This window comes from Mytilus californianus, unplaced genomic scaffold (genome assembly GCF_021869535.1).
Source record: "Mytilus californianus isolate M0D057914Y unplaced genomic scaffold, xbMytCali1.0.p SCAF_4, whole genome shotgun sequence".
Taxonomy (NCBI): Eukaryota; Metazoa; Mollusca; class Bivalvia; order Mytilida; family Mytilidae; genus Mytilus; species Mytilus californianus.
Genome location: NW_026262690.1, coordinates 88,796,465 through 88,815,791, shown reverse-complemented (window position 1 = coordinate 88,815,791; position 19,327 = coordinate 88,796,465). Strand labels below are relative to the sequence as shown.

Here is a 19,327-nt window from a genome sequence, read left to right as displayed (position 1 = left end):
TATTTCGTGGAAATTCAAACTTTATCTAAAAGCAAGCGACTATTGTTCTCGAAATTGTTAGCTTACATGTTGAGAAGTTAATCCATTTTAATCCTAGCATTGTCCATTTCTTGTTATCATATATATGTTTTTAATTGTATTATTTGTTTGAATCATTAAGTGACAAATTTCATTATTACATGTAGTTATGATTTAGTAAGATTACGTAATTCATATTAGATCGTTTCTATGTAAATGGTCAGTTGGATACCAGCGGTCAAGCTGTACGGACGCCGTGCAATTACAGTGACATTCATTGTGTTTAGTATAGAACATTTATTGGAATTACCATTTGTTTTATCTTTTCGGAATATTACCGTTGAACTTTTATTGTAATTAATGTATTGCACTATTGAAGAAGTTATTATATAAACCATCGTAAAGCATAACTTAGTTTTGTTGACTTTATACAGTGACTTTCCCCCCAGAACTCTAAATATAACAGGAACGACGAAAACCCCTGTTATAAATTGGTGGAGGTACCCGGGACAGTTTGCTTAGTTTCACACTTATCAGACAAACTGTACACAAGATCATACCTACGCTCTACAACTGTATAATGGATTACAAATTGAGACACAGATTTAATTGGTGGTGTCCACCTGATAATAGAAAGAAGTGCAATGTGAACAATCAGCCATTTTTTGTAGAAAACGGTTATAATCTAGAACGTTCGGATTTTCTTCGTGTTACAAATTCAAATATCGATAAAACAGTGAGATGTTTCCGCTGTGGACAATCAGGACATTTTTATAAACAATGTTGTGCAGAAATCAGTATAAAATCAAAGAAAAAGCTAGACAGAGATTTCGAAAGACTTTCCTTATTTATACAGCGTAAAACTTGTGAGAATTTCCCTTTCTTCACCTTAGACGATGCAGAATTTCGTAAAGCAACACGGACAAATTCAATACTACATTTCCAGGTAAATTTAATTCAAACAAGTCAAACCCAAATTTTGAAAGAAAAAGTGAAACTTGAATCAGTCGTTGATTTAATAAAAGATCAATTGAAAGAAAACAGAAAATCGCTCAGACAGGAAATCGAGTTTCTTAAGCAAGAGAACAAAACATTAAAAACCAAGCTCCAGAAAGAAATTTCTAAAAGCACAGAACTATCGCGAGAAATAGAATTTCGGAATCTTGAAAACGATAAATTGGAGAGAACAATCGGAACGCTCTACATCAAAATATCAGGCTTGGACGTATCAGAACTAGCAAACCAAAAGAAGATAAAAGATTTAACCACTAGTTGCAGGAAATTAGAAACGGAAATTAACGCTTTAAGAAATGACTCTTGTGACTGCAAAGTTCGAAATCAATCGCGGTCAAGACAGAATCAAAATAAAGGACAAAATGTAAACCACGATCCATCCCGTGGAAGAAGAAGACAGTATTTTTATTAGACTCTGGGACAGAGTCTTTTTCAAGTCGGAGGGAATTTGTGACAGCGATATTTTCCTCTTTGATTTATTTCGTGGAAATTCAAACTTTATCTAAAAGCAAGCGACTATTGTTCTCGAAATTGTTAGCTTACATGTTGAGAAGTTAATCCATTTTAATCCTAGCATTGTCCATTTCTTGTTATCATATATATGTTTTTAATTGTATTATTTGTTTGAATCATTAAGTGACAAATTTCATTATTACATGTAGTTATGATTTAGTAAGATTACGTAATTCATATTAGATCGTTTCTATGTAAATGGTCAGTTGGATACCAGCGGTCAAGCTGTACGGACGCCGTGCAATTACAGTGACATTCATTGTGTTTAGTATAGAACATTTATTGGAATTACCATTTGTTTTATCTTTTCGGAATATTACCGTTGAACTTTTATTGTAATTAATGTATTGCACTATTGAAGAAGTTATTATATAAACCATCGTAAAGCATAACTTAGTTTTGTTGACTTTATACAGTGACTTTCCCCCAGAACTCTAAATATAACAGGAACGACGAAAACCCCTGTTATATTATTATCGATATATGAGTTTACTGTTCATGTGGTATCTTTCACCCAAATATTACAATTTATCTGTTTTAATATGATTGTCTTGACCTCTTTCTCATAATTCAGTGACTACTCAAAAAATTATTTGCTATGTTGATTCTCTGTTATAAGTAATAAGCTTACGATTTTTGCATGTGTGCAACTATACGGTCCTAATGCCAATCTAGCAGTTCTCATTTGACCACGTAAACATTTCATGGATAATTCACAAAAATAAGTTTCTTACTATAAGACGGTATCTCAGATATGATAGCAAATTATATTATGTGTACTATATTGTAAGGTGAACATCTGTCTGGCAGGTATTATATAAACACCTGTCATTTATCAATAATCCAACATAACATGAGGTCCTCTGATGTTCAGTACTTCAGTACTTTGATTTTATGTATAGTAGTAAATTCGCTTAAGATAGCATCATTATCATTAGATGCACGATTTTGTAATAATGTTTAAACGAAACTTATCAAAATATTGCTTTGCGAAAAGCGTACAAACTACGTTTATACTCTCCTTTTTTATTTCTATTAGAGATAACTTGTCTTTTATGTAAAATGTAGGTCAGAGAAGTCACAGGAAAAGTCACAATTCACATTTTTTTTTTTGGTTTCTAGATGATAAAAATAACTGAGTATGACAGGGACCATCCTTCAAAGTGCTGTTTTGGAACTTTCCGTTAAAATTCCAACAAATCAAATATCAAAATTAAGTACTGTACTAATGTATCAAAATCATAAAGGACCCATGAACATGGTCTGATATCTTTTCGTCTCTGAAAAAAAAAGCTATTGTTTGAATGTCTTTGTTAAAACAAGCAAACACACAAAAAAAAAACCAAACAAACAAACAAACAAACGAAAAAGAAAAAAAAACAAAAAGTATCATAAAAAACAAACAGAAAACAAACGAAAAAACTCAAAACAAAAGTATCAATTTCATAATGTTAATAAAATAGATAGTATTGGTAATAGTCTAAGTAAGTATTAATTCATCAAAGCATCAAAAGAGAATCATGTGTATAATCCTTGCTACTGAAAGACGGATTTCCCGAGTTCACAAAGATCAAAATTTGTCAATGCTATAGTTACAACATTACAATAGAAAGGTAGGATTTGAAATATTGTCTGTTCACATTTACAAGAGACATTATAATGACATTCAGGTAAGATCTTGGTAATAAAAGTAAAACTGTTTGAAAGTTTTTAAGTTTGTGGTACCTGTTTACTCTGACGGGGACGTATTTGTTAATACAATATTAGAGGGTCTGGATGGGGTTTACAGAATAGAGAATAACGGGCTAATACTACAGAAAACTAGCCCCAAAACAGTAAAGATTAGGCCCCAAAAATAAAGAATAGAGAATAATGGGGTGCTTAAATATAAAGAATAGAGATTAATGGGGAAAAAACATAAAGGATATGGAAAAAAATGACATAAAAATCAAACTGAATATAGAAAAGAAGGACCCCCCCTTTTCCAGACATTACATTTTTTAAATATTATGAATAGATAAGCTTGAATATACCAACAGTATCCTTATTGTTATGATGCGTAAACAAAACTTATAAATATATTGTATTTCGAAATACTTATGCTTAGAGATAACTTTCTATCAAGTAGAATAGAATGTATGGCAGAAAAAGTCCATCACAGGACAAAATATAACGGACAAAAAGTAACAGGAAAAAAGTCACAATGCCTTTGATTTTGGTTTCAAATTACTAAGACTTTTTTCAGCAAAATTAGTTTGACGGGGGCCATCCTTCAATATGTCGTTTGGGGAAAATAACTTTTTTTTTTATTTCTTTTAAAATTCCAACAAATCAGATGTCAAAATTAGATACTGAACTAATTTATCAAAATCATGAAGGACTCATAAACATGACCTGACATTTTTTTTCACCTCCTAGAAAAAAAACCCAAAGCTGTTGTGAATACCTTAGTAAAAAACACAAACAAACAAACAAAAATTCAACACAAGACAAAAGTATCGATTGTCATGAAGTAAATAATAAAAATGATAATATTTGTAAGTATTTAAAATCATCAAAGCATCAGAAGACAATCTTGTATGAATTGTATGATGTATCACGTGTATAGCCCTTGCTACTGGAAGACGGATTTACCGAGTTCAAAAAGATCAAAACTTGTTAATGTTACATTTACAAAATTACAATAGAAGGTAACATTTGAAATATCGTCTGCTCATATTTACACGAGACAGTATAATGCAGTAAGATGTTGGTAACGACAGTTAAACTTTTTAGAAATTTCCATGATTGTGGTATCGGTTATTTGGTAGGGGGATTCATTTTGTCATTTTTTATTACCAGAATACATTCTTCGCTTACATTAGCATCATTATCATTAAATGTACAATTTCGTAATGATGCGTGATTTAAACAAAAACTGATAAAGATATATTGTGTTGCGATTTGATTGATTGATTTTTGGTGTTTTAACGCCACTTCAGTTAAGCACCGCTTTTGAGCTATTTCGTGGCGGCCAGTTTTAATTGGTGGAGGAAGCCGGAGTGCCCGGAGAAAACCACTGACCTTCGATAGGAAAACTGACAATCCTAGTCAATTAAGATTGGAGTCGAGTGCACCCGCACGAGCGGGGTTCGAACTCACAACCTCAGTGTTGACTGGCTAGTGGTTACAGTAGTAACTACCACCGAGGCCCCCATTGTGTTGCGAAAAACGTACATAACACGATTTAATATTTACTTCATGTATATTTTTTTTTAATTAGGAGATAATTAGTTTGAAGTAGTGCGTGGAACACACCATTGCATCATATCCGATCTGCTGCTATATTTCCATTTTCATAGTCTGATCTTGAATTTCTGTCTCTAACTGAAAAATAAGTATTCCATCTTTTGTGTTCGGGTTATTCTTAAATCATTTTCTTAACCTATCGTTTGTCTAAGACAGATAGCACTGCTATCGTTTGATAATATGGCATATTACCCCCCCCCCCCCCCCCCCCCCCCCCCCCCCCAGATAGAGAGGAAGGGCTCTACTACAAACATGCATAACCGATTTCCGTTGTTTTGAGAGCAGATTAGCTTATTTCTTTAAAAAAAAACCAAGAGATTTTATGTATTTACTTTAAAAGAAATACATATGCCGACTGGCTTTTATACCTATTATTCTAATTGGAATAAAATTATATACTAGTAATATTAAAGGCTTAAGGTAAAGTTGGATAGACTTTGGTGGCTTAAGAAATGGTATTAGGCAGAAGAAAATGAAAATACAAAATTCTGGTGGCTTTAAGAAATGATTTCAGGCAAAAGAAAAGGAAAACAATTCGAATTGATAATATTGAATTACAATAATTTTCGACCAAAAAATAATGGCAAAAAAAAAAAAAAAAAAAAAAAAAAACCAACACAAAAGCGTATGTTGAACTTTTTCAAGGTATATCCACAAAAGAAAGCTTGGTTTGCTTACACGGCGAGAACTAGAACAACAGCGAAGCCAATCAAAACATGCGTTCTTCGATCGAGACAGTCAGGTAAACAAAATATTTCCTGAACGGGAAGTTTCTCCGACTATAAGCTAAATAAAATGTACACTAAAGCAGAAATTTGAGCTGTGTCGGATAGAAATCGACCTTATGCTAATGAATATCACTTCACCTGTTAAACTATTTCGGGTTGAAAAAACATCTATGCAAAGTCTGTAACTGTTTCAAAATTTAGTTGATATAGGAACACTACAAAACAGACATAGATTCGTCTTTTATTTCGTATTTGAATGTTCCCAAAAGCAATAAAAGTCTTATATATTAGCATGTATACGTGCACTTGCATAAGGTCGATTTCTATCCGACGGAGCTCATTTGTCAACTAAAATATCTACGTCTAATCCAGCCATTAATACAAGTACGGACCATATTTATAAAGTAAGTAGAAAGTATCGTTATAAGAATAATAAATATATACTAAATGACATGTAATCAGTAGGCATTATGTCATATATAGAAGTAGTATAGTAGGAACATGACTTGCAGTTTCTTATCCATAATTTGTAGAAAATAACTTAGGCATAGCCGAGACGATTCTAGAGTCGATAACTTTGCAGTTGGACTGTTAATTCCCGAGCCCAGTAGCCAGTACTTTGATACTGGTGTGAAAATAATGATATCCTTTATAGAAATTTACTGTTATAAAATTTCCGAAATCATTTCAAGTTAATTAATGTATCTCCCTCGTACATAGCTCTAAATTCTTGTCCTAGTTAAGATTTACTAGTACTTTGAACTTTTTTGTTTTGTTTTTGTTTTATCAGGTCTTCAATGTTTGTATTTAATATGAGTTGCTGTTCCGAACGTTTTGGCCTCGAGTACCACTAAAGAACGAAGAATGAATTGCCGAAATGCGCATCTGATGCAGTAAAAGTAGTGATAAAAAATATGTCTTTAAAAGTCCAAATGTAAATATGTAAATATGTTAATACGCCCTCATATAACGGAACTATAAACAACTGTCATACAAGTGGGAGATTTAGCTAGCTATAAAACCAGATTTTAGCAACCATTTTCTTCGGAAAAAGCCTGTGCTAGTACCAATTTAAGTCAGGAATATGACAGTTGTTTTTCACTAGTTCCATTGGTTGATAACGTTTGATTTTGTCATTTTTTATTGGACTTCCCATTTTGAATTTCCTTGGAGTTCGGTATTTTTGTTATACCTTTTTTCCACTTTTTATTTTTTGGTATATTTCCTTTTTGCCATGGAAACACAGAGTCAATAGATATATAAAACCCAGTTGCCTGCTCAGTGTCGTTAGCAACAACTAACAATGGGTTTCCGTTCTTTTCGCATTTTTAGTCATAAGCACTACCACCGAACTAACTCCGCCTGATGATATTTGAGATCTTTCGGTAAATAAGAAACACGTGTCTATCTAAATCATCTTCACAACTATGTTATTTTATCATATTTTTAAGAAGATAGAAGAACAATATTCGAAGTTATTTGAGTTAATGCCTTTTGAAAATCGTTATACGTTTTTTAAGGGAGTATGTAATAAAACATATAGATATAAGAAGATGTGGTATGAGTGCCAATGAGACAACTCTCCATCCAAGTCAAAATTTATAAAAGTAAACCATTATAGGTCACAGTACGGTCTTCAACACGGAGCCTTGGCTCACACCGAACAGTAAGCTATAAAGGGCCCCAAAAATTACTAGTGTAAAACCATTCAAACGGGAAAACCAACGGTCTAATCTATATAAAAAACGAGAAACGAGAAACACTTATGAACCATATCAACAACGACAACTACTAAACATCAGATTCCCGACTTAGGACAGGTGCAAACAAATGCAGCGGGTTTAAACGTTTTAATGGTACAAAACCTTCACCCTTTTTCTGAACCAATAGTGTAACATCACAACATAGAAAGACACACTATAAAATATCGTCTGTTTGTTGGAACAAGACGAACATACATTTTGGTTATATTTTCTTTTCAGATATCGTCTAAATTGAAATAAATGGATCATCCAGTTTGAATGGTATGGGGCCCTTTATAGCTTGCTGTTCGGTGTGAGCCAAAGGTGTGACCTATAATGGTTTACTTTTACAAATTGTGATTTGGCTGGAGAGTTGACTCATTGGCACTCATACCACATCTTCTTATATCTATATATAGTCTCATGTTTTTATATTTGAAATTCAGTTTTAAGCATTAGCCACTCGTCCATCTGGTGTTTAACTAGCTGTGTTTCCGTATTCAAAACAGACATATTTAATATTTGTCATAAAATGTCGCTCTAATATACACATTCATTTTTACATATAAAATAATAACTTCACAATACACAACAGCTGGTAGACACAAACAGAACGACATTCGGATAAAAACAAAGCATGCAAAAAAGGTAAGATATTGTATACACAATGAAGTTATCATAGCGATGCATGAACAAAAGGTAAGATATTGTATATTCAATGAAGTTTAGCTTGAACATATTTTATTTCCTTAACTATTGCAATATGAAGGCTTATCATCACGATATTTTAATAGCTGCAAATGGAACACAATTTAGGCGTCTGATCTAATTCATGCCATGGGCGATACCGCCCCTCTTCAATAGAGGATTTAAAAGCATGTTTATGTTTATGATATATAGCAGTTAACAGGTAACAGCTATGTACGTTAATGGACCATCTCGTGGATAATCTACAAGCAACTAGACCAAATGGAACTGCACATGATTATTGAAAAATGATGCATTTTGTGTTTGTAATTTTTTCATGTTCAGTGATTTAAGAAAGTAAATCAAATTTCGACAAAAAAACAGTAATCTGACCTCAAACTGCCTTCCTCAAAACCATATGCTACGGAAAGGGGGGGGGGGGGGGGGGGTAAATGATTTTCTCTATTGCTTTTGAAATTTCCATTTCATTGATTAAGAATCAACTATAAGAAGGGACACCGGAATCTTTTTTTAGTATAAATCACATGTGGGTCCTTTATCAAACATATAAAAAAATATATGATTTTTTGATGCACGATGTACCATCATGAAAACTTAGGAACCCCCTAAAATTGTATATCAAATTAAAAAAATTACAAATTCCTTTTTTTCTCGATATTCCGATTTATATAGTTTCACAAGTCAAACGTTTTAGTTGCTTGCAAAATTCCATAAAAATCCGTGAGATAGCCCTTTAATGTACATAACCTTACAACTATTTTGTTATATAAAAATTCTTGATCAGAACAGATGTACAAAAAGACATGCTTAGCTAAGCTTTGTGGAAGTCTCGGGGAGCACCCCCTTTTTTCAATTTCTGAAACTGGTTCGTCATTGGGACATATATTTCTTTTACTTTTACTTATAAAATTTATCAACGTAAATAATAACAAAAGAATGTACCATCCCTTGCCTTAGAAAGTCCTCAATAGCAAAACGGACGTTTTTCAAAATATAGAATGCAGATTTTATCACACAAATACTATTTCTGTATACATGGTATACGTGACTGCAGAGACGTCCATATTACCTATATGTAAATTATTTTTTGCATAAAAGCATCTTAATATGTTCTATAAAGAAATTTGTAGAATGAGTTTGATGGAAATCATTCAATATTGAATATTTTATAAATAGATAAAGATATCCTGAATATATAAGGGTATGTAAAGAATCATTAATATAAAATTAAGATCGCAATAAGCATAAAATGATTAAAATTGAATATTTTATTAATTTCCCCGCATTCCCATCAGGCACAAAATGCACTTTAAGGAGCATTCAAGTCATCGTGACTCTGCAAAACAAGAAATGACGATGCATTATTTCTTTGTCGTATTCCCGGAACAAATTGTTTTACATATTAAACTGACAACATGTGGTTTACCACAAATCCATTAAATATGTTAAAACAACTGCACCAATTTTACATGTCGTTGACATCGTAGACGTCACATCTACAGTAACTGACATATTCTATCAACTCAGTCGAAATAGCGTTTTATGCAGAAGTACTTCGCATAACGGTAACGAACAATATATGATGAAACGGACCCTATATCGAAACTTTACCATGTTTTAAAAAAGAGGCAAACGATACCAAAAGAAAATTCAAACGCATAAGTCGAAGACAAGCTGACAACGACACGGAGAAAATTTAAAGAAAAAAAAACCGACCAAATGGTGTGTGGTTAATTCTCACTAGTACTGTTTCTCTTCAATTTTGGTAACTTAATTGGCTTATGTTGTTGAAGTAATACATGTTACTAAAATGCCTATACTGTTTTAATACGATATCTTTATTCTCATAGGCATTGCAGATACATAGGTAAAGAGAGGGTGCAAAATATGTGCACAGGAATATGCATCTATTTACGAACATTTTTTATACAATATAGTGGTTTCAAAACAATATAACTTTTATTTAGTAGGACTCACATGTTTTTTACACACTTTATAAACTTACATAATCATGTTAGCTCTGACTTTTTGACTAATTGGCTCATCAGTTTTTTAAACCTTTAATGTATTTACACGAATCAAATATTATTTTTCGAGATATAATTTCCTGCTTTCGTTAAAAAATGGACATTCTAGCAGATAATGAAATTCGTCTCCAATGTTACCAAGAGTACAAAGATGACATGTTCTATCATTTCTATTAACGTTATTCCACCTCCCTGTTTCTATTGGGAGGCTGTGGTTTGTGGTTCTATATTTACATAAAATAATACATTTTGTATTTACATTGTATCATAGATCAAATTTATTTGTTCAGTGTATGTTCACTGGTGTTAATATGTCTTTTGATTGAGTTAAGCCATTTCAATTGATGTTTTATAGTGTGTCTTTCTATGTTGTGATGTTACACAATTGTTTCAGATAAGGGTGACGGTTTGGTACCATTAAAACGTTTAAACCCGCTGCGATTGTTTGCACCTGTCCTAAGTCAGGAATCTGATGTTCATTAGTTGTCGTTTGTTGATGTGCTTCATAAGCGTTTCTCGTTTCTCGTTTTTTATATAGATATATATTAGACCGTTGGTTTTCCCGTTTGAATGGTTTTACACTAGTAATTTTTGGGGCCCTTTATAGCTTGCTGTTCGGTGTGAGCCAAGGCTCCGCGTTGAAGACCGTACTTTCAACCTATACTGGTTTACTTTTATAAATTTTGACTTGGATGGAGAGTTGTCTCATTGGCACTCATACCACATTTTCTTATATCTATTCGCCTAGATCCAAGATCCTAAAATATTGTTTTTCAAAATTTAATTCTAACTTAAAAGTTTTGTAATTAACTACTTTTGTAGACTCTTGTAATTGTGTATTCCAGTACTGTTTGAATTGGTCATGTAATCGCAGCTGTAATGCATTTCTAACCATATATCGTTTACAAAACTTTGAGTAATCCAAATATTTTCAAATTGAAATGTGTAGCATAACAACTGACTACTGTTGCTCTGGTGAACATTTTAAAATCACTTTCAAATTCATTTCTTATAACCTTTCAAAATACTTCACGTAATAAAATGTTCCAGTCAATATCGAATTTTTTCCCGCGTGCATGGCTTTGTGCATTTTTATGCCATATATTTGATATGCGTGTTTACCATTGCTGAGGGACTTACGGAAATCTGCAGAAGACCAGTCTTTTTGTCTTTTCTTGATGTTTTGTTCATCGTCAATCATGTATAAATATACTATACACGACCCCGCTGAAGAAAACAGGGTTGTTCAGATCGGTGTGTCTATTCTGTCTTCTGTTATGCATCCGTTTGTTCTTGATGAATTAGAATTATCATCCGTGCGCACTTTGCCTCCACAATTTAACCAATACTACACTGAGACTGGATGTAAATAAAACTGTCTGTAAATCGTAAAAGTACAGTCTGACATTTCTTAATTTCTTAATTTTGTATCCAAATAATGAGTTTTTCCAATAGTAAATTATGGACTCTATGTGTTACATATTTGTTTTTCGTTCATTTTTTGTACATAAATTAGGCCGTTAGTTTTCTCGTTTGAATTGTTTTACATTGTCATTTCGGGGCCTTTTATAGCTGACTGTGCGGTATGGGCTTTTCTCATTGTTGAAGGCCGTACGGTGACCTATAGTTGTTAATTTCTGTGTCATTTGGTCTCTTGTGGAGAGTTGTCTCATTGGCAATCATACCACATCCTCTTTTTTATATCTATATCATGTCTGTAAAAGACAGTGATCTTGTATCTGAACCACGCGACTGACTGAATCATTCTGCACTTTTAGTCCATTATTCTCTATTCTGTAAACCCCATCCAGACCCTCATAATTGCCAATGATACAACTATACATCAAAATGATGTGGAGGTAACTATACGGCCTTCAAATATGAGAAACCCCACACCATATAGTCAGCTATAAAAGACTCGACATAACAAAATGTGAAACAACTGATGAAACAATTCAAACGTGAAAACCAATTACCGGAATATGCTAAGTTAATAAACGAAAAAAAAAGATATGAGAAACAGCAACTGAATTACAGGGTTCTGAGTTGGGACATTCATAACTTCGTGCACGATTATCAAATTCGAACGTCAAATTATTTACATAAGCTGTGAAACTGTGAAAATTAGAGTGAAAAAAATAAAATCTTATTGAAAATGACCCTGGTGTGGAAAAGTTCGTTAATAAATAAATTCACTTACATATTCCAGAGACATATATATACACATATGTGTATATATGTCTCTGCATATTCACATAATAGTTAGACCGGATTCAATTGGGTTGGTATTTGACTTAACGGCCATCCGTTGAGAGTATAAATCATAGAAAGGTTATATCTGAAAACAGTCATTTAGAATTGAGAGTAAATTATATCGAAAGAGGAAAAGAAATATCACAGATATGATTCTCGAATATTGATTTCATAGTTTTATTAAAAGTTATATACAAAATATTTCATATAGTCTAGTTAGTATAATAGTCCCAGATATAGTTGCATTCAGAACTAGCAAATTGCATAAAGTGACCATTGTTTTTACCAAGGATTTGTATAGTACTATACAAATCTTTGTTTTTACCAACATGAAAAATATGAAACAATTAACGCCTAATTTATAGCAAAACAATTTACGAAAAACAAATATGACAGACATGAACCAACGACAACCAGTAACTACAGTTTCTTGATTAATTTATTAAGCATCTACGTCATCAAATTTATATTTCTGTTAATGTTGCTTTCTCTAACATTAATGACTGATTTCCTTAAACAATAATGTTTTGCCTAAAAAGTGAGCAAATTTTACTTTAGTCGCAGTGCACGACCTATTTATTACACGACATATGCGCACCTGTCATTAGTGAAACGTTTCGAAGTGTATGTACCGTATTGTGTATTACCTGTCCTACTACAAAGTTCCGTTTCCGCAAACACTCAAGTGATTGAGATATTTTCTCAACGAAATTAGGACAGAATGAACGGATCGAAAATGGGTCGTCTAAAATATAATATTTTAACCGTTTATATTGACTCTAATGAAAGATAATTAGCGTTAAGAGTAGTATACAAGTTATTTTAACAAAATGCCTACCTGTAAAAGGTAAGAAATACGCCAACAATAAGTTGTGTACTTGAAAAGATAGTAAACAAACCCCCCTTTTTATTTTGTCACAAGTTTACGAAAAATGTATTGAATTCTGATCATCATTTCATTTTTTCAGTGTCAGTTGATAAATTGCAAGAGTATTGCGTCTTACTGTACATAAGGGGAAAGTCAAAGGAAGGTAGTCGACCTCGGATGTCTTAGTACACAAGTACAATGTACTTGACTTATATTAAGTGTTATTATTGTGACAACAAAACTCACTTTGATATTTGAGGAACAGTACAAACTTAAGATTTCTGCACATTCAGATGCCAGGTGCCAGAAAACGGGAGAAGTAAATAGTTTGTAATATTCCATATGATTATGTAAGTGTAAAACCCTTGATAGTGTAGAATTCTAGTTACCTCAGCACCTGGTTAAATCAGCACCTGGTTAAATCGACATCTGGTAAAATCAGCATCCAGTATAGTCAATTTGGCACCTAGTCAAACCAACTGATTATTCTTTATTGTGTATTCTAACTGCTTAATTACATGTGCAAATTTTTTAACAATGTACGCAATGTACATTTTTAATTAACCTCTGAAATTGTAAGTTTTGCCAAAACAATATACAGTACATTGCCAAAAGTATTTGTCACTTGTGATTTTTTACTATACTAGAAGATGCCAGCGAAATCGCGTTACAATTGGGCAAGTGTTGAAACAATGAGTGTCGAGGGTGCCTGTGTTTACACATAAAAAAGGGGAGGGGTCCGGACGTCGGGTGCCTGTATTTACACATTAAAGGGGGGAGGATCACTTTGACACGTTCAACGCCCATTTCATTTTTGGACAGTCCTGCACCTGAGTAAAAAGGGTGGATGTTGTTTAATTTTGTAAAATGATGCACTTACAATACAATACAGGATCCTTATGGGCCTAACTGTCCTATTTTCTCTTCTTACTTTCACTTGGATTTCGCAGGCAGTACGTCCACTGAGCATGCACGAAAGCGTATAAGACACGGATAGATAACAGTCTCCGAATTTGGATATTTTCTCAATAATTGGCGTTTTCTGTGAAAAAAGATTGTTTCAAAGACAAATTTAGGAAGTACAAAACACTACATTTATACGCCATATCACAAATATTTCCGACTTTGCATGGTTTCAGAGGAGTTGCGGCTCAATGAAATCGGTCTCTTCAAAAAAATATTGTGGTGACATTTCTGGTTAGATTTTAATCAACTTAGGATCAATAGAAGCAGAATTGTCACAGGCTTTTTTGTTTATTTTTGGTGTTTTGTTATATTTTTGTTGAGGAGTGTATTCGATTTCTGACTTAGAATGATGATATAAACACAAGTATTATTGACAACAAAACTATGACCAAATTAAAAAAATGTGTTTCAGACAATTCTGCGTCTTTAATATTTGTAAAAATCCAACAATAAATGCCTTAAAGAGAATTCTTGTTTTAAATGTGGATTAATATGAAATATATAGACAAGAAAAAAAAAAGAAGTTGACGAATACTTTTGGCCATGCACTGTATATATATTTCTCAAAAAAAAAAGGAAGTTGACGAATACTTTTGGCCATGCACTGTATATATATTTCTCAAATTCTTACACGATTTATCCTTTTCCTGACCTGTTGATTATTTTTATTTAATCAACGTGTGGTTCGTTTGATCTCAGTTCTTCATTGGTCAAAATTCAATTATGACGTCAAATTTTCTTGCTTTCCTCTGAATTTCCTATTTTGACGTCATGAAACAAGGCGACCATGTCTGATGACGTCACATAAAAAGAACACATCTTTTTGCAGATCATTCGAAAAGAAGGATTGAATTTGTCTGCATATCCTTTAAAAGCCATTAGAGAAACAGATTCCACCACCATATCTTGTGCAATACGATATTTTATTATATATATATTGTATAATCCACTCTCGACAGTTAAATTTTAAATATTTAAAACGCTCAGCAAGCCTACGTTTTAAATTTGAAACTGTCTTGAGTGGATAAATATCATATTTCACTCGATACAGTGGTAGAATCTATATTTATTTAACACATAACAACCAAAAACTATTCTCTCCATACCTCAAATATAAAGGAAAGAAAAAGGTAAAAATAGTATTTGGTGCCAAATTGACTAATCAAATGTTGAAATGACTTTGAATATGTGCCGATTTTACTAGATGATGATTTGACCAGGTGCCGATTTTACTTTTTCTGTAGGTGTCAAATTAACTAACCAAATGCAGATTTGACTCATGCCCATAATATAGACAAGCATGTTATTATAATTTAATGTAGATCTATATATTTTAATTTTGGTGAAAAGCAAATCTTTATTAGGATGAGAAAAGATATCGAAAAAAAAACCCAGATGCGCATGTACAAATGTATGATGATAAGTAACTTCAACCAGACAAAGAATGAAAACAGTTTAGTAACGAATATCAAATATGATAGTAAGGCCTAATTTAAAAAATACTCGTTTCCTCTAACCCTACATACCTTTATTTTGAGTGCCACCTCTAAAGTTATTTTTTGTCATTTTGAAAAAGCATTAAGGTCTGAATCTTTCCCCTGTATTTGGCTACCTACATTGTATCTTCCCTAATTTTTATACGACTGCAAAAAAAATTTGCGGTCGTATATTGGTATGACGTTGGCGTTGTCGTCGTGGTCGTCCGAAGACACATTGGTTTTCGCACTCTAACTTTAGTTTAAATGAATGGATCTCTATGAAATTTATCCATAAGGTTCAATACCACAAAAGGAAGGTTGGGATTGATTTTGGGGGTTATGGTACCAACAGTTAAGGGATTAGGGGCCAAAAAGGGGCCAAAAATAAGCATTTTTGTAACTTCCAGACATAACTTGTGTGTTAGTGTATGGATCTCTCTGACATTGTACCACAAGGTTCCATATCACAAAGGGAATGCTGGGATTGATTTTGGGGGTAATTGCCTTAAAACTTTAGGAATTAGATCCAAAAAAGGGGCAAAAAACAAGCATTTTTCTAGTTTCATGACACTAACTTGTGTGTAAGTGTGTGGATCTTTCTGAAATTGTACTGCAAGGTTCCATATCACAAAGGGAAAGCTGGGTTTGAGTTTGGGGGTAATTGCCCTAAACATTTAGGAATAAGGGGCCAAAAAGTGGCCAAAAACAAGCATTTTAGTTTCCAGACAATAACTTGTGTTCAAGTGTATGGATCTCTCTGAAATTGTACTCAAGGTACCACACCTTAAAGGGAAGGCTTGGATTGAGTTTGGGGGTGATGAATCATAAGGGGGTTCAAAAAATGGGGGGGGGGGATTTTTTTTTCTTTAAAATTTTCCATTTTAAATTGGTTATTTCTGATTTATATATAAAAGCAAATAATAATGATATGGTTTGAATAGGTAAATAAAATTTTTTTAAGTTCTTAGACCACATTCATTCTGTGTCAGAAACCTATGCTGTGTCAAATATTTAATCACAATCCAAATTCAGTGCTGTATCAACTATCAAGCTTGAATGTTGTGTCCATACTTGCCCCAACTGTTCAGGGTGTGACCTCTGCGGTTGTATCAAGCTGCGCCCAGCTGAGCATTTTATTTCAGCAGGTTAGTGGTAACACAGGTATTATTTTATTAGGCCTTACTATCATATCTTATTTTGTTAATACTATTATATTCATTCTTTGTCTGGTTGAAGTTACTAATCATCATATCTGGGATTTTTTTCAATATCTTTTTTCATCCTCATGAAGCAATACTTTTCACGAAAATTAAAATAAATTTATTTACATTGAATTATAATAAAGGCCTAACTCATGAGATAGAACTTGGTAAATTAAATTCTTTTCCCTTGAAAATTATAACTTTGTGAAAATTATTAGTACATGATACAAAAAGAAATGGGACAAATGGCAAATGAAGATGTTAAGATTGAAAAGAATACAAAACAAGGTAACCACAGTGGTGGACCAAGAGGAGATTTTTTTTCTCAATTAGATTTGTGTTTGATTTTGATAGTCTTTGATAGTTATAGATGTTTGTTTTGGTCAATATTGACTTTGTTACAAGTTGCTGTAATGTCATGATTTCAACTTCTGCTAACCCTCTCAGAGCAAGTAGCTTCTTTTCTAGTTTTAATCAAAATTACTCAATTTTAAGTTATCAAGTTTGTTTGTAGTTTTTCTTGTTTGTCTGTCTGTATTTTATTTACTTTCACCTTGTTGCATACATGGGGGGGGGGGGGGTAGGACCTTGATCAGGACTCCGGGATCGGGTGTTTTTAAGCTCGGGATTTCGGGATTGATCCTTTCGGGATCCGGGAATTCTTTTTTCGAATTTTGGGATGTTGGGATTTAAATTTTTTTAAATTCGGGACCTCAGGATTCCATGTTTTTAAGCCCGGGATTTTGGGATCAGGACCCCTCCTACCCCCCCTCATACATTGTCAAATAAGTTATTAAAAGTTGTGATATCTTTATCACTGATGGTTATTAATATGGACTAGTGAATGGTATAAATAATGAATAATGTAATATTGAACTTTGCTGGTCATAAAAATGATATAAGGAAATAATATAGAACAAAATAATTAAATGCCCCTTTCGCGAAAAATAGTTGTATATGTACACTTTTTACACATTGTGACTTGGATGGATAGTTGTCTCATTGGCACTCATACCACATTTTCTTATTTATATTATATTACTATCAAGGTCAGTTAATTGTCTGACAGGAGAGATTTACCTATTCACCTGACAGGAAAAGTGGTTCCAGACATGGTTTGATGTTTTTATACGCCTGTTTACGGGAGGGACGTATTATGGTATACTGTTGTCCGTTTGTCCGTCGTCAACATGTCTGACATTAACTCAAAAATGATTTAACCAATTTGCATAAAACTTTGGTGAATTGTTTACATCTATTGACATGAACTCCCTTTCGTTTTTTATAAAATTTAGATTTTACGTTTCCGAGTTATGGGGTTTTATTCATTAAAAAAAGGGGGATTTTCCAGTTTTCAGACAATAAGTCAAGAATGCTTTCACCAACTTGCAAGAAATTGTGGTGAATTTTTTATATCTATTGACATGAGCTCCCTTTCAATTTTTGTAAATTTAAGATTTTACGTTTCCGAGTTACAGGGTTTTATTCATAAAAAAAGGGGGGATTTTCCAGTTTTCGGACAATAACTCAAAAATGCTGTCACCAATTCTCATGAAACTTTGGTGAATTGTTTATATCTATTGATGTAAGCTCCCTTTTTATTTTCATAAATTTATAATATGACATTGAGAATTAATTGAACTTTATTTGTTTATAGTCTGACAACAGATTTACTAAGTATTGCACAACAGCAAGAAATCTTTAATTGAATATAAATTCCAATTCATATAACCAATTTCAAGATCTTTGACTACATTTATTCAGAAACCTATAATATGTTAAATATTTAATGACAATCCAAATTCAGACCTGAATCAAGCTTGAATATTGTGTCCATTTTTGCCCCAACTGTTCAGGGTTGGACTTCTGCTGGCGTACATGTAACTAACTGCGCTCAGCGAAGCAGTTTATTTACTTTGCTTCCCACTTTTTTAACTGGTTTACATCAAAACAATTTGAGTCAAATTATTATTTAACCTGATTAAATGAGATGTAAAAGTCTAAATTGAAAACAATGTTCAAACCTATGATTGTGTTGGATAAAAAAACGCAATTTTTATATGTGTGCATGCAAAACAAATTTCTTGGTAGAGGGGTCCAAATACAGCACAAACAACATTTTCCAAAAGACCAAATGAGTGAAAAAGTATATTTTAACATAACGCATTTGACTAGCAGGTTGAACAACTGATATTCTTAAACCCTGCTGACTGCCATTGGCGATTGCCAAATAAATGGATCACAAGATGTAACAAAATAAAACTTATTATTAATTTATTACCAAACAGAAAACAATAAACTTGTGGAAAAGATGGAATACCGCAAACAGGAGGTGCAAAAATTTGTACACCAGTCCATATATATATATATACTAAATGATTGACTGCCCTCTTCCTTTATCCAATATTGGGACCAGCAGTTTACCGACTGGCGGAGTTAAAGTCATTTTAATATAAAAAATATGCTGAATTAAAATTTCATTCATATATACATAGTTAAAACTATAATATGTCTCGGTTCAA

General features: G+C 32.8%; 1 protein-coding gene across 1 annotated transcript in view; it reads left to right on the top strand.

The window, feature by feature from the left end:
- The first annotated feature begins 12,968 nt into the window (after positions 1–12,968).
- The window catches only part of LOC127738869 (aryl hydrocarbon receptor-like), a 109,372-nt gene continuing 103,013 nt past the window's right edge, over positions 12,969–19,327 (top strand). Inside the window, exon 1 of the mRNA XM_052250324.1 lies at positions 12,969–13,138. Coding sequence (XP_052106284.1) covers positions 13,122–13,138 — 17 coding nt within the window. The 5' untranslated portion in view covers positions 12,969–13,121. The remainder of the gene's footprint in view (positions 13,139–19,327) is intronic.